The following is a 13,498-nucleotide window of genomic DNA, read 5'->3' on the forward strand; positions in this document are numbered from 1 at the left end:
GATAATCAAGATGAGCTGGTGCATGTTTGGCCAAGGATGCCAATACTTAGAACTGGGCTCTGGGTGAAGGTGGGGAGAGAGGTGAAGTGAGGTAGGATATGTGGCTGGAGATACTCATGTAAAGTCCTGTCTAATGAAGAGAGGACAGTTCAGCTGAGAGACAGAGGGCAGACTTTTATAGAAAAGTAACCATTTGATTATTTTCCAGGAGGCAACTTACAAAATTATTTATATTTTAAAACTGTTGAATTACTTTTTTTTGCACTTTTAGATGATACTTGTAGAATGTTAAATTTGTGCCCAAGCATTGGGTGTATTGCTAGCCAAATAAGATTACATTAAAGCTACTGACTAGTTTTGTTTAAGTAATGATTTGGGGGCCAGCTATGGCAGCCTTTCCCCATATTACCTAGGTTAATGGAGCCTGAAAGTAGACGACAGACAGGTTAAGACTAATCTTCATGAGGCACAGAAAAGCTAAATGACCAGCAGTGGTTCTTTGTAGAGTATCCTCTCCTTTTCTTTCTTAGGTATGAAAGGAAACAAGGAGATGTGTTAGCATTTTCTAACCACTGGTAGGGGTTCAGAAGCACACCACAAGAATACCTAAATGTATGCAGTTGTATTGTTCCCAAGTGCAGTGTTTATGTAAGACTCTTGAGAAGATTGTCTCTGGATGATATATTTTAAGTGTGTTTGGGGATCTTTTGTGAAGCTGAAGAACCAACTCCCTTAATTATTAGTTTTACAAATCCCTGCCTCATACATATAATTTTATTTTTAAGAAGATTACACACAGGGCTTCCCTGGTGGCACAGTGGTTGAGAGTCTGCCTGCCGATGCAGGGGACACGGGTTCGTGTCCCGGTCAGGGAAGGTCCCACATGCCGTGGAGCGGCTGGGCCCGTGAGCCATGGCCGCTGAGCCTGCGCGTCCGGAGCCTGTGCTCCACAACGGGAGAGGCCACAACAGTGAGAGGCCCGCGTACCGCAAAAAAAAAACAAAAAACAAAAAAGATTACACACACAACACACACACATACATACACATACCCTTGGTATCTGCAGGGGATTGGTTCCAGGACTCTCCACGACTACCAAAATTCACAAATGATCATAGTGTACATACCATTTTGTGCCCTGCTTTGTTCTCCCAACAAAAATAGCTTCCATGTCATTGTAAACTAATTTTTTAGAGGTTGCCTCTTATTTCCCTGGGTGGATTATTAGAAGTAACTTAATCATCACCCACCTATGTTGAAGTCCAACTGTCTGCAGTAATTAATAGAACTTTGTTTAGAGTCCATAAGAAAAAGGAAAGTTAAAGTCAAAATTTTTCATTTTCCACAGGAGATGTGGTCTGTCTCTAAAGTAGGGATGTTATTTATGTAGGTTCAAGGCAAAGCCCTGAAAGTCACCCGACACACATTTTCCTCATCTCCATACTCCCTTGGTCACCAAATCCTGTAATTTTTACCTCCTACATAATTCTCTCCTGTTTCTCTTTCAAAGCTCAATTCAAACGAGCCTTGCCATTGACTCTCTCTAATTAACTAGGACTCTGGTTATTCCTCCCCCTCCCCCTCCCCCTCCCCCATGCCCAGCAAACCTGCGTGTCATTACTCCTATTATGACCTTTAGTTCACAGAATTTCTTTTCATGTCTTTGCCTTCAGCTGGTCTCTGAGTTCCCTGTACTCACCCTCAGCAGGGTACGTGGCATATTTGTCTTAGTATCTGGTACCTATCAGAAAGCTGGGAACACAGAACATACTTAACGAAAATTGGTTCTAGAAGTGGCTGAATAGCTCCACACATTTTCAGCCAAGCAGGTAGCTAACCCATTCTCTTGGGTCTCGCCTTGTCAAGGTTCTGAGCATTTCCATTCCTGTTTATTAATAAAACTCAAAGCCAGATCTCTCAAAAGCAAGCTTATTGAAGCTTCTTCTAAATTTTACAATGAAATCTCTTTGGTATATCACCTCTATTAGAAGCTTACCTACCCCACAGGTAGAATTTTCTCAGGAAACTTGTGATCTGAATTTGAAAATCTGTATTCTGAGGTTTTCTGTCTAAAAGATCAGTTATCTAATCAAGGAGAATCTTCTCCTTCAGATGTTTTACTATACGTGATCTCATGCGGCATCCTCACAGATACTAGGAAAGGGTGGTGGGGAAGGGAGATATCAGTTCTCTTTATCGCTGATTGCTGGATGCCCAGAAGCATAGCAATTCAATTAGATATTCTTTGCAGTCTTATCTCTTCTATATAACCCTAATTTTTATTCTTCTGTCTATAAATGTTTAATCTCCCATTTTCACTTTACTGAGATGTTTGTCTCAGTATTCCACAGTGATGAATCCCTAGGACATGTCTTTCATGAAAACTATGGTTTGTGTTCTGAATATTGAAATATTCAATATTTCAGTATTCGTCCAGACAATTTCAGGGCACCCCAGTTGCATGTTTAGCCGTGTATCTTAACTAATATCCAAACTGGCAGTTTCCCCTTTGTTAAAATTTTCCTCTTTTCTGAGCCTTACACAGTTTAAGTTAATGAAAAGAAAACAAAACTGTTAAAACACTAAGGCCATGTTAATATCAATGTTAACACAATAAAGTCTGTTGACGGGAGGGTACAAAGTGAAAAGTCAGTCTCCCCCAGATTCCCAAGATGTAGCCTCTTTTATGAGTTTCTGCTTTGTGGTTTTAAGTTACCACCACTCTGTGTTTCATAGACTAATATCTATATTCCTTGATTTTTTTTTATTTTTTTATTTTTTGCGGTATGCGGGCCTCTCACTGTTGTGGCCTCTCCCATTGTGGAGCACAGGCTCCGGACGCGCAGGTTCAGCGGCCATGGCTCACGGGCCCAGCCGCTCCACGGCATGTGGGGTCTTCCCAGACCGGGGCACAAGCCAGCGTCCCCTGCATCGGCAGGCAGACTCTCAACCACTGCGCCACCAGGGAAGCCCTATATTCCTTGATTTTAAATTAGACAGTATTTACTTTTTTCTTTGGAAGATGGGAAACTTGCATTCTTATAGCTTCCCTCATTTCTCCCCCGTTTTGACTTACACACATGTGCACGCACACACTGCATTGCTAAAGTTTATAACAATCACATACTCATCTGTAGTTATAATAACTATTGTATACTCTGTAAATATACCACATTTATATTGTTATAAACATATAAATATTCTCTACAGAACTGTTTAGGTGTGTGAGTGGTCACAGAGGAAGGTGTATAATCCTATTTTACTAAATTCCCATGGCTTGAAGAACGACACAAATATTTATGAGATTTTTCTTAATTGATTTTAGCCTTTTCACTTACTCCTCTGAGTATTTCTTAAACTTTCATTGCTGGTTGCTTTTCCTGTGTTTAGCACAAAATTGTTTCCCATCCGATTTCAGTGGGTGCTTGGGTAGGTGTATTTGCTTGCTCCGCCATCTTGTATCAGAATGGTCAGAAGTGTTAAATGTGTTAGGAATTTTAAATCTTCAGCTTTGGACTTATTCGCATTTTTGGTATTTGGCCTAAAAATTGCTGAATGAAGCTGTTTTAGACAGCTACATCTTATATATCCTACCAGGATTGGAGCTGTCAAATATTTTTTCCTTCTCTATTAAGATTTCACAAAATGGAATATAGCATTCATGGTCCTTAACCACTGAATCAAAAAATTCTGCTCAGAGGCTACCCTCAGGCTTGAAAGAAATTTCAGGAAGAAGGAGTCTCTGCCCATTTGCAGCAGCAGCAGTAGCTCTTGTAGTCTTAGGAAGAATTTTTTTTTTTTTAATTTCTCCTTTGGGGTAAACCAACTTTGCTTTGGCTCATTTAGAAGTGCTTGCTGCCACCATTTCCTTGTGGGCCACGTGTTGTTTTTGTTCCCTGCAACCTTCTGTTTGGAAAGGCCCTTGGCATGTAGAAATAATTTGGGTCTGTCACTTGTTATCGACTTAGTGTGGGAAGCGATACAGCTTTTCAGAGTGGCTACTGTGGGTTTTCCTCGCCGTTCTCTGAGGGAACGCTAAAAGGGCAAAGAACTTTAAGGCCTTTGTCTCAAATGCTTGTCCAGTCCATAATAGTCTAACCGTAGTGAACGGGTGATGTCCTTAAGTAAGCTCTCTGAAAGAATGAGACTGCTGTGAGCTCTACCTGTTGTAGATTTTATCATGAGCTTATAAATGTCTCTAACATTGGTTTTCACTTAAACGCAAACAGAAGTATAGGTAATGGAAGCTTTTTTTTTCTTTTTCTTTTTAACAGCTGTTTAGCTTGCTTTATTCTTCTTAAAATTGTAGCATTTAGATAAATATTCCATTAGTAACAGTGCTCAGTTATGCTGATATCTTTATAACCCAGAATTTTTTCTTTTCATTTGGCACTAGAAACAAAGTGAATTTTTCAGCCTTTGTTTTAAATATAGTTAAAAATATTCCAGCTTCTGAAACTGAATGATTTTTTTTTTCTTGAATATGCTTTATGTATTTGTACTCTCCTCCAAAGGTGATTTTAACTGATCGTTATATTTTATAGTCACAGGAGGTTGATTGTCTTACAATGTGCCATTTGCAGACATGTATTTGCAAACACTTCAGAGAGTGTCTTTGACTATAAGGAATTCAGCAAGCCTATTTAGAAACTTTATAGTGAGTTTTAAAAATACAGCGACCGGCTTTGCACCTGCACCTGAGCTCGGGCGTGCGCAGGCCGAGCGGGGAGGCCCTCAACACTCATGTCCTTTTGTTGTCCTTCCACACCACTCGGACCATAAAACTCTCCTGTTTTACTGCAAAAAAAAAAAAAAAAAAAAAAATACAGTGCTTTTAACTTTTGCAGTATGAGTTCTAGTGTGGTTTGTTTCTTTTAAAATATAAGCCTGATAAGTGAAATGAATTTGATAAGAAAGCAGATCTTTCTCTTTTACTGGGGAATGTCTAAGGCCAGAATATAAGAGAACTTTCTATCTTAATAGAAAGTGATTTTAAGATTTCTAATACTATTTTACTTATATTATTTCACATCATAGTATTTAGTTTATTACCTCTAAAAGAGGGTATTCAGAACTTCTAGATTTTAAATTATCAATCATCTACTCTTTGCCTCAACATGACAAAGAAGATGATTTAACTTCTTACAATTTGAGATTCATCAGGCCATTCAAAAGCTTTTGTATGTCAGAAAGTAAATTTTTTACATAATTCTTTAAATCGGTAAGCAATAGAGTAGAAATAGGATTTAATCAGATTACATTATTAGCATGAGATTACCTAAAACATGGCATGTCGGTCATTAATTAGCAGACACAACTCATCACCCAGTTTACCTGGTGTGTGTCAGGTACTATTCTCACGTTGACTTTTAAAAATGATTTCCTTTAAATTATTCTGCTTTTAAAGTTAATTACCAAATTTTATGTTTGTCACTTTGGGAGTTAATTACCTTGGGTGACAATTTCTAAACTGTTGGGAGCATCCAGTTTAATATTCGGTAAGAAGTCCCCCAGCCGTGGTGATGTGGCACTGAGTTAAAGGTTCATAAACTAAAAATAGTGGTTATAACTTTTATGACAGAAATACAGTTCAAGAGAATTTTTTATACAAATTATAAATGTTGCCATTCTGAGATTTCTTAATATCTGACATTTCTAAATACCTTTGTTGGTGACTAAAGCCCAGTGCCAGTCTTCTGAGAGGTCCAGCTTGTGGGGTGGAAGGAAGAGCATGAATTGCGATTTAGACCCATTATGTTTAATAGTCTATTATGCACAGTTAGTTGCTTACCTGGAACCAGAATAGAGAGGAGAATCAGAGCTAGGGATCTGAGTTTAATTAGAGCCGTGGCTGCGATTGAGATTCCCTAGGGAAAGAATTTAGACCGAGTAGTGGCAGAATATGGTGTAGAGAGAAACAGGTACACCAGTTTTCATATGGTGGATATCTAAAAGGGTAACTGTAGCTTAGCTCTCTTCCTCTTGTTACCACATTGAACATAAGCAACAAACGATCAGATAGAGAAAGTGTGGGTCAAACAGGGTTATTTCTTGAGCCCAGGTCAATGAAATGCTACTCAATTATTTGGAACTGTCTTTGTTACAAAGAATATTGGTAACAACATTTTCAGTTCATGGGATTTTGCCTAAAATTCTACATCAAATTGAGACATAGTTTTTCTTATTAAAAGTTATACAATTTTCCATACATTTCTATGAAACCTGTAATACCTAGAGTCGGTCGGAACCTCTAACTGCCCCATTGAGATCGTCTTCACTCAGTGTCTCATACAGTTTCTCAAACTTAACATTTTAAAACTCAGCTCCAACCTTACCCTCAAACCTACTTTTTCTCTGGTCTTTCCCATCAAGTCACAAAGCTCAGAGCTGCTTTAGATTTTTTTTCCCAAAAATTTTTAATTGAGGTATAGTTTTTACAATATTACATGTTTCAGGTGTACAACGTAGTGATTCACAATTTTTAAAGGTTATACTCCATTTATAGCTATTATAAAATATTGGCTATATTCCCTGTGCTGTATGATATATCCTTGTAACTTATTTATTTTATAATAGTAGCTTGTACCTCTTTATCCCCTCCCCCTACCTTACCCCTCCCCCTTCCCTCTCCCCACTGGTAACAACTAGTTTCTTCTCTATGTCTGTGAGTCTGTTTCTTTTTTGCTATAATCACTAGTTTGTTTTATTTTTTAGATTCCACATATAAGTGATATCATACAGTATTTGTCTTTCTCTGTCTTATTTCATTAAGCATAATACCCTGCAAGTCCAATGGAAAAGATGTCATTCTTTTTTATGGCTGAGTAGTATTCCATTGTGTGTACATACATCTTCTTTATCCCTTCATCTGTTGGTATGGACACTTAAGTTGCTGCCATGTCTTGCCTATTGTAAACAGTGCTGCAATGAACATTGGGGTGCATTAATCTTTTTGAATTAATGTTTTCGTTTTCTTCGGATATATACCCAGGAGTGGAATTGCTGGATGATATGGTAGTTCTATTTTTAGTTTTTTGAGGAATCTTCATACTGTTCTGCACAGTGGTTGCACTAATTTACATTCCCACAACATGAGGGCTCCCTTTTCTCCACACCCTGGACCACATTTGTTATTTGTGGTCTTTTAGATGATAGCCATTCTGACAGGTGTGAGATGATCTCTCACTGTGGTTTCCATTTGCATTTCCCTGATGATCAGCGACGTTGGACATCTTTTCATGTGTCTGTTGGCCATCTGTATGTCTTCTTTGGAGAAAGTTTTATTCAGGTCTTCTGGCCACTTTTTAATTGGGCTGTTTGTTTTTTGATGATGAGTTGTACGAGAGCTGCTTTAATTCTTAATTCTCCCTAACCCTCTACATCAATTACACAATTGAGTATGATCAATCCTCCTCCAAAATATACGTCCAGTCTGTCCTGTCCTGTATTTATGACAGGGGCTCTGGTTCAGGCTGCCTCTGTCTCTTACCTGAACTCCCCCAGTGCACTCCTAACCCTTGTCCCTGCTCCTCTTCTTGCTGCCCTCTCTCTGAGCCATTCCCCACGCAGGCAACGCGGAGATTTTCTTAAAGGAAATAGGTCATTCTACTCCCTTGCTCAGAACCCGTCCGTGATTTCCTTTTGTACTTAAGATAAAATTCAAAATCGTTGGGCTTCCCTGGTGGCGCAGTGGTTGAGAGTCCGCCTGCCGATGCAGGGGACACGGGTTCGTGCCCCGATCCCGGAGGATCCCACGTGCTGCGGAGCGGCTGGGCCCGCGAGCCATGGCCGCGGAGCCTGTGTGTCCGGAGCCTGTGCTCCGCAACGGGAGAGGCCACAGCAGTGAGGGGCCCGCGTACAGCAAAAAAAAAAAAAAAAAAAAAAAAAATTCAAAATCGTTGTTTTGGTTTAGAGTCTGGTACATGCTGATCCCGGTCACATCTGCCAGCTTCGCTCTTCCCCGGTGCTGTTTCCTGTCTCAAAGGCTCCTATCCCAACCCCTTACTTGGCCAATTCTATTCATTCTTCACATTTCAGCCTAAATGCCATTTTCCAAGGAGGTATTTGCTGAGGGTCCCCCTTCAGATGTGTTGCTTCTTCTCGGCATGGTCAAGGAAGGCCTCCCTTTGCAGGTGACTGGCATCAGGGCTGACCCGAAATGACAGCAGGAGTGACTGCTACAAGATCTACAGAAGGAGCAGTGCCTTCAAGGCCTGAGGCTGAGATGACCGGGAATTGCAATCAAGCTGCCTTCAAACCACACGAGGCTCAACAATTCAAAGATTTTTCTTCAGCTGAGGCCTGCTTTGCAGGAAGCAGATCTCCACTCTTAAGTCATCAACTCTCATTTAGATCCCTAAACAGGTTTCAAAAGTATTTGTAATGCCATTGACCCAGCTCAGCAGTGGGTTTGTGAGGGCTCTGACTGATACGCTGGGTGCCCCATACCTGGTTTCCTCTTGGGCAAGAAGCATCATAGCATACAAAAAGCATTGATTTCGGGCTTCCCTGGTGGTGCAGTGGTTGGGAGTCCGCCTGCCGATGAAGGGGACATGGGTTCGTGCCCCGGTCCGGGAAGATCCCACATGCCGCGGAGCGGCTGGGCCCGTGAGCCATGGCCGCTGAGCCTCCGCGTTCAGAGCCTGTGCTCCGCAATGGGAGAGGCCACAACAGTGAGAGGCCCGCGTACCACAGAAAAAAAAAAAAAAAGCATTGATTTCAACACCAATGAAACTTGGGCCCAAATCTCAGCTTTGTTACATATCGGCCGTCAAACTTGGGTACCATATTTCTTTGCTCTGAGCTAGTCTCTAACCTGGTGGGCGGTGGTTGGGATTAAACAATGTGCTGATGACCTGGCACTAAGCACAAAGCAGTTGCCTACAGATGATTCTGATCTTTGTCTGCCCGTGATATTTACCCTCTGCCTAAAGTTATCCAGGGGATTTCTCTCAAATTTTAAGACTGCTTCACATCAACTTAGCAACTATGTACAATAGTATTACACATGCAAGCTTTTGAAAAGAAAACAACTGATGAACATATTGGCCAGAATTCCTTAATGGCTTCTCTCCTGAAAGAAGGAAGAGAAAAGTGATTCTGTGAGGTAAAGATAAATGTTATAGAGAATATAGTTTCCTCTAGTTTTTATTTGATCTTTTTATTCTCTCTGATCTGAAGACAGTCTCAAGGAATGTGGAAAACTTCAAAAGCAGAATAGAAGCACTCAACTTTGACACATGGAGACCTTTATGGCTTTTCTGTTTACACAGTGATTTTTTTTTTTTTTTAAGCCCTAGATAACAAAGTATCAAGAGTGGAATTGGGAGGCAGCCTTCCAGATTGAAATGCTTAAGTAAAACCTTAGGTCACAGTGATTCCACACAAATAAATGTTAGTTTGACACTCCAGGGAGCATGTTCTGATTTGATTTCTGTCCTCAATGTTTTACATTTTAATCCTGTCACAGATTTTGGATTAAAAAGTTGTTACCTTTATCATCATGCTCAAATGTTGAGGCTCAAACAGAGCAAATCCAGTAAATTTATGTAGCTTTTCCCTGGCCTGGATGGAGTAGTGGTACATTTTTTATTTACATAGAGACTTTGTCAGCAGCACCAAATACAAAGACAATTGTTTGCTTTTGTTTATTTTCTCCTTCTCTTTTTTCTAGGATTATGACAGTTTCTTTGAATCCAAGGAAAGCAACACAGTCTTTTCATTCTTAGGCCTGAAATCACAGTTGGCATCAAAGGTAGGTCAATCTTTTCTTGTTTTAAAATGTATCTTTCTTGGGGCTTCCTGGTGACGCAGTGGTTGAGAGTCCGCCTGCCGATGCCGGGGACACGGGTTCATGCCCTGGTCCGGGAGGATCCCATATGCCGCGGAGCGGCTAGGCCCGTGAGCCATGGCCGCTGAGCCTGCGTGTCCAGAACCTGTGCTCCGCAACGGGAGAGGCCACAGCAGTGAGAGGCCCGCGTACCGCAAAAAAAAATTTAAAAATAGATTAAATAAAATGTATCTTTCTTGAGTTGTTCTTAGGGATTGAGGTTTAAGGAGTCCATATCTAGTCTCCTAAATTTTCAGCTTTTGCTTTCTCAAATGCACAGTTAGGACTGCTCAGGGTAAAGACGCACAAGGAAGCCAGGTTTTTTTCTTTCCCATTTTCAATTGTTGCTGTATAGTAGAGTTTATCTTTATTTAAAATTCAGTTTATTTATAATTTATATCTCCTTCTTCCAAGAAAAATTTAAGGTAGCAAAAAATAGTAGGTGCTTTTTATTTTAAAGTGCAAGTTCACATTACTTTACATTTTTTGAAATAGAATCAAAGCCACGTTTTTAAGGTCGTCTGCAATTTAAGTCATTTACATTGGAAGGGACATGGTTTGCAATAATAAATGGTCAACCTTGAAAAAAAGGGCAATTCCTAAACTAATCAGAGTGTTTTTGAAGCCACTTTATTATGTGATATGTCTTTTAGCAAATGTAAAAGGCTCAAACTTTTCTAATATTTAGAGCTATAGATGATATATATTATGGTAACTTTGTGAAGCACATGGATTCACTTTCAAAATAAAAACTAACATTTCTTTATTAAATAAGGCAGTATTTTGATTGTTATTCCCACTTCAGAAATACTGTTTTTTTCTGATTATGAAAGTAGCCTAGGCTCATTTAGAAAAATTGGGAAAATGCAAAAAAGTATAAAGTAGAAAATAAAAAGTCACCAGAGAAAACCACATAAACATTTTTGGTGTATTTCCTTGCAATCTTTATATACATAGCAATTGAGGTTTTGACTGTATTTCAAATTGAGACTGAATTCTAAAGCTTCTGTTTGTAACACTGAATTGAAATGAAGGTACATTGCTGGGAACTTTGATATCTGTAAGTAATAGGTCTTTTGAGGCTACCCAGGATTTGTGCCATTTCTGGAACACTTGTGGGAGGAAGGCAGAGACTATCAATAATAAAAATGATACAGCAACACCTGTAGTTCCTCGCCGATGTGAAATCATGCTTTATTATACATCAGTAAGTCCACAGATGCTTGTGGGTGGTTTCTGTGCACATGTTTTAAACAGAGACAAAACCCACACAGAAAACCCTTAAAGGCTCTTAAAACTATCTTTATAAAGATGGGACATTGGAATACTTAGGAAAATGAAAGTATTTTTGTAACATGTTTCATGCAAAGACATGTAAACCATCCAGATTTATCTTCAAAGAACTGGAAAAAACTGGGGTAGGAGCAGTCTAACGGATGCATAAATCCAGCGGACACCAGCGTCTGTGCAAAAACCTTTGAAAAATACTGTGTGCTTTTGCCATCTTGGTTCTCATTTTCCCTGAAGATGTAGGTTCCTTTGAGAGGCTTCGGGCTGACCTTTGTACTCTTTGAAAATATTTATTCTCTTAGAAATTTCTCAGGAAACCTATGACCTGTAGAATGTGCATTCTCACATGACTTAACGGTCATGGGATTGGAGTTGGTTTTGATGCCATTGAGGTTTGCTTGATTGCAGGAGGCCATTGCATGGTCAGTGAGGGCGCTGACCTCCATTCAGCCATTCAGCCCCCCGCTTTCAGGCACCTGAGTCAGTCAGACATGGGCAGGGGCCCACAGAACCAGAGTGGAAGGCCACAGTGCCAGTGTGTGTTCCATCCCCTTTTGTGAGCCATTCGGGGTCTTAAGGGTTAATAGCAACTCATACTTCTCTTCCATAGGAAAGAAGTGCAAATATCTTTTTTTTTTTTTTTTTTTTTTTGCGGTACGCGGGCCTCTCACTGTTTTGGCCTCTCCCGTTGCGGAGCACAGGCTCCGGACGCGCAGGCTCAGCAGCCACGGCTCACGGGCCCAGCCGCTCCGCGGCATGTGGGATCCTCCCGGACCGGGGCACGAACCCGTGTCCCCTGCATCGGCAGGCGGACTCTCAACCACTGCGCCACCAGGGAAGCCCTGCAAATATCTTTAAGAGCAAGTCAGCATTTCCCCCCTTTCTAGTTATTCATTTTGTACCTTGGTAGTAATTCATTATACAGTCTACCCTCTAAGGCCGAGACGGAGCATTCACGGGTGTAATGTACCAAAAGATGGAGCCCCCTTTCCTGTCTCCTTTCCTACCCTCTCTGCAGTACACACACGCAAGACCAGGCGAGCAAGCCCGCCAGGGGTCATATAAAGACTCCATTAGCATCTAATTGCTGTCACACAGTGAGGGGAGAGAAGGTCCGTAGGAAAAGAACATTCCCAGACCCAATTCTAGACCCTGGGCAGTTCTCCAAAGTGGACGGGGCAGAGGAAGGTAGGAGGTCACAGAATGGCGGCCTGCAGGCCACATTGGCTCTGGATGTGTTTGTCCTGCACAGACTTTTTTTAAAAGACTTCAGGTGGGTTGCTGATATTTAAAATACAGATTGCCCACTTTTCTCCAGAATTTGAATTGTTGCAGCCTTGGTGGGGGGTGGAGGGGGTCCCACATCCTCCTGTGGCCGGCTGGAGCCCACCGTGGTACCTACCGAAAAGAAAAGAAGGCCTTTTCACCAATACTTTTCAGGTAGAAAATCATCAGTTTTCTTATCATAATAGATTCAAAGCAGAGCCTGAAATGGCAGTTTCTGCTTTCGGATCCCTGCCATTCAGGGGTGATATTGAAAATATGCAACCACCAGTAAACCTTGAGCGCTGACCAGCCGGGGAGCAGGTCTCAGAGGCCCACTCCCAGCCGATGCCAGGGGTCAGCCATCCAGTGGCTGGATCATGGTAGCACTTGGGGGAGAGTGGTATCAGCTATTTACCAATAGGTATGGCCATTCCAGTGCCGTTCTTCCCCTCAGGTCACCCTCCGCAGGGCCCCTGAGTAAGGTAACCCCCGGCCACACCACTCACCCAGGTGTGAGTAGACCAGTACCTCAGAGGAGTTTCCTCAGTTGTTGAAAACATGTGGCTTTCTTTCCACTTTTATATTTGGCAGGTCAGGTGGGTGTGACTTAACTCTGGGCTCTGATCCCTAAACCCAGGATATATTTGCTCTTATCCATCACGTGGCGGTGATTTATTGTGATTTCCAACATCTCTGTTCCTGACATTTAAAACATCACCGCCAGGGTGAAATTTCTTGCCCGCACAATGCAATAACCGGCTTTTTTTTTTTTTTTTTTTTTAATAAACAGGCAGAACCTTAGCGAAGACAAGCGGAAGAGGACGGAGATGCATTTTTGGAGCGCCCCTGGTACTCAGCGCACACCTGCTTACCTAATGCATCACTGTGACAGAAGCCACATGCATTATCAGTAACTTTGCTTGCCGTGGAAAAGGTGTTTTGGGAAGACATGGGTCCAATGGGATTGCATGAGTGCTTGAAACCAAATCAGGACCGTGGTGGGTTTTTCCCTTGTTTTCAGAATTGCCTGCAGTTGCCTCACTCACCCGGAGGTACTGTCACCTGTTAACAGGTGTGCCTCCTGAACAACTGAATGATAAGCAGGTGGCACCA

At 41.4% G+C, this 13,498-nt stretch overlaps 1 protein-coding gene across 1 annotated transcript in view; it reads left to right on the plus strand.

The window, feature by feature from the left end:
- SH3BGRL2 (SH3 domain binding glutamate rich protein like 2) overlaps positions 1-13,213 on the plus strand; it is a 30,832-nt gene extending 17,619 nt beyond the window's left edge. Inside the window, exons 5-6 of the mRNA XM_060114562.1 lie at positions 9,674-9,754; positions 13,176-13,213. Of these exons, the coding sequence (XP_059970545.1) occupies positions 9,674-9,754; positions 13,176-13,187 (93 nt within the window). The 3' untranslated portion in view covers positions 13,188-13,213. The remainder of the gene's footprint in view (positions 1-9,673; positions 9,755-13,175) is intronic.
- Positions 13,214-13,498: the final 285 nt, after the last annotated feature.

The sequence above is a fragment of the Mesoplodon densirostris genome, chromosome 12 (genome assembly GCF_025265405.1).
Source record: "Mesoplodon densirostris isolate mMesDen1 chromosome 12, mMesDen1 primary haplotype, whole genome shotgun sequence".
Lineage (NCBI taxonomy): Eukaryota > Metazoa > Chordata > Mammalia > Artiodactyla > Ziphiidae > Mesoplodon > Mesoplodon densirostris.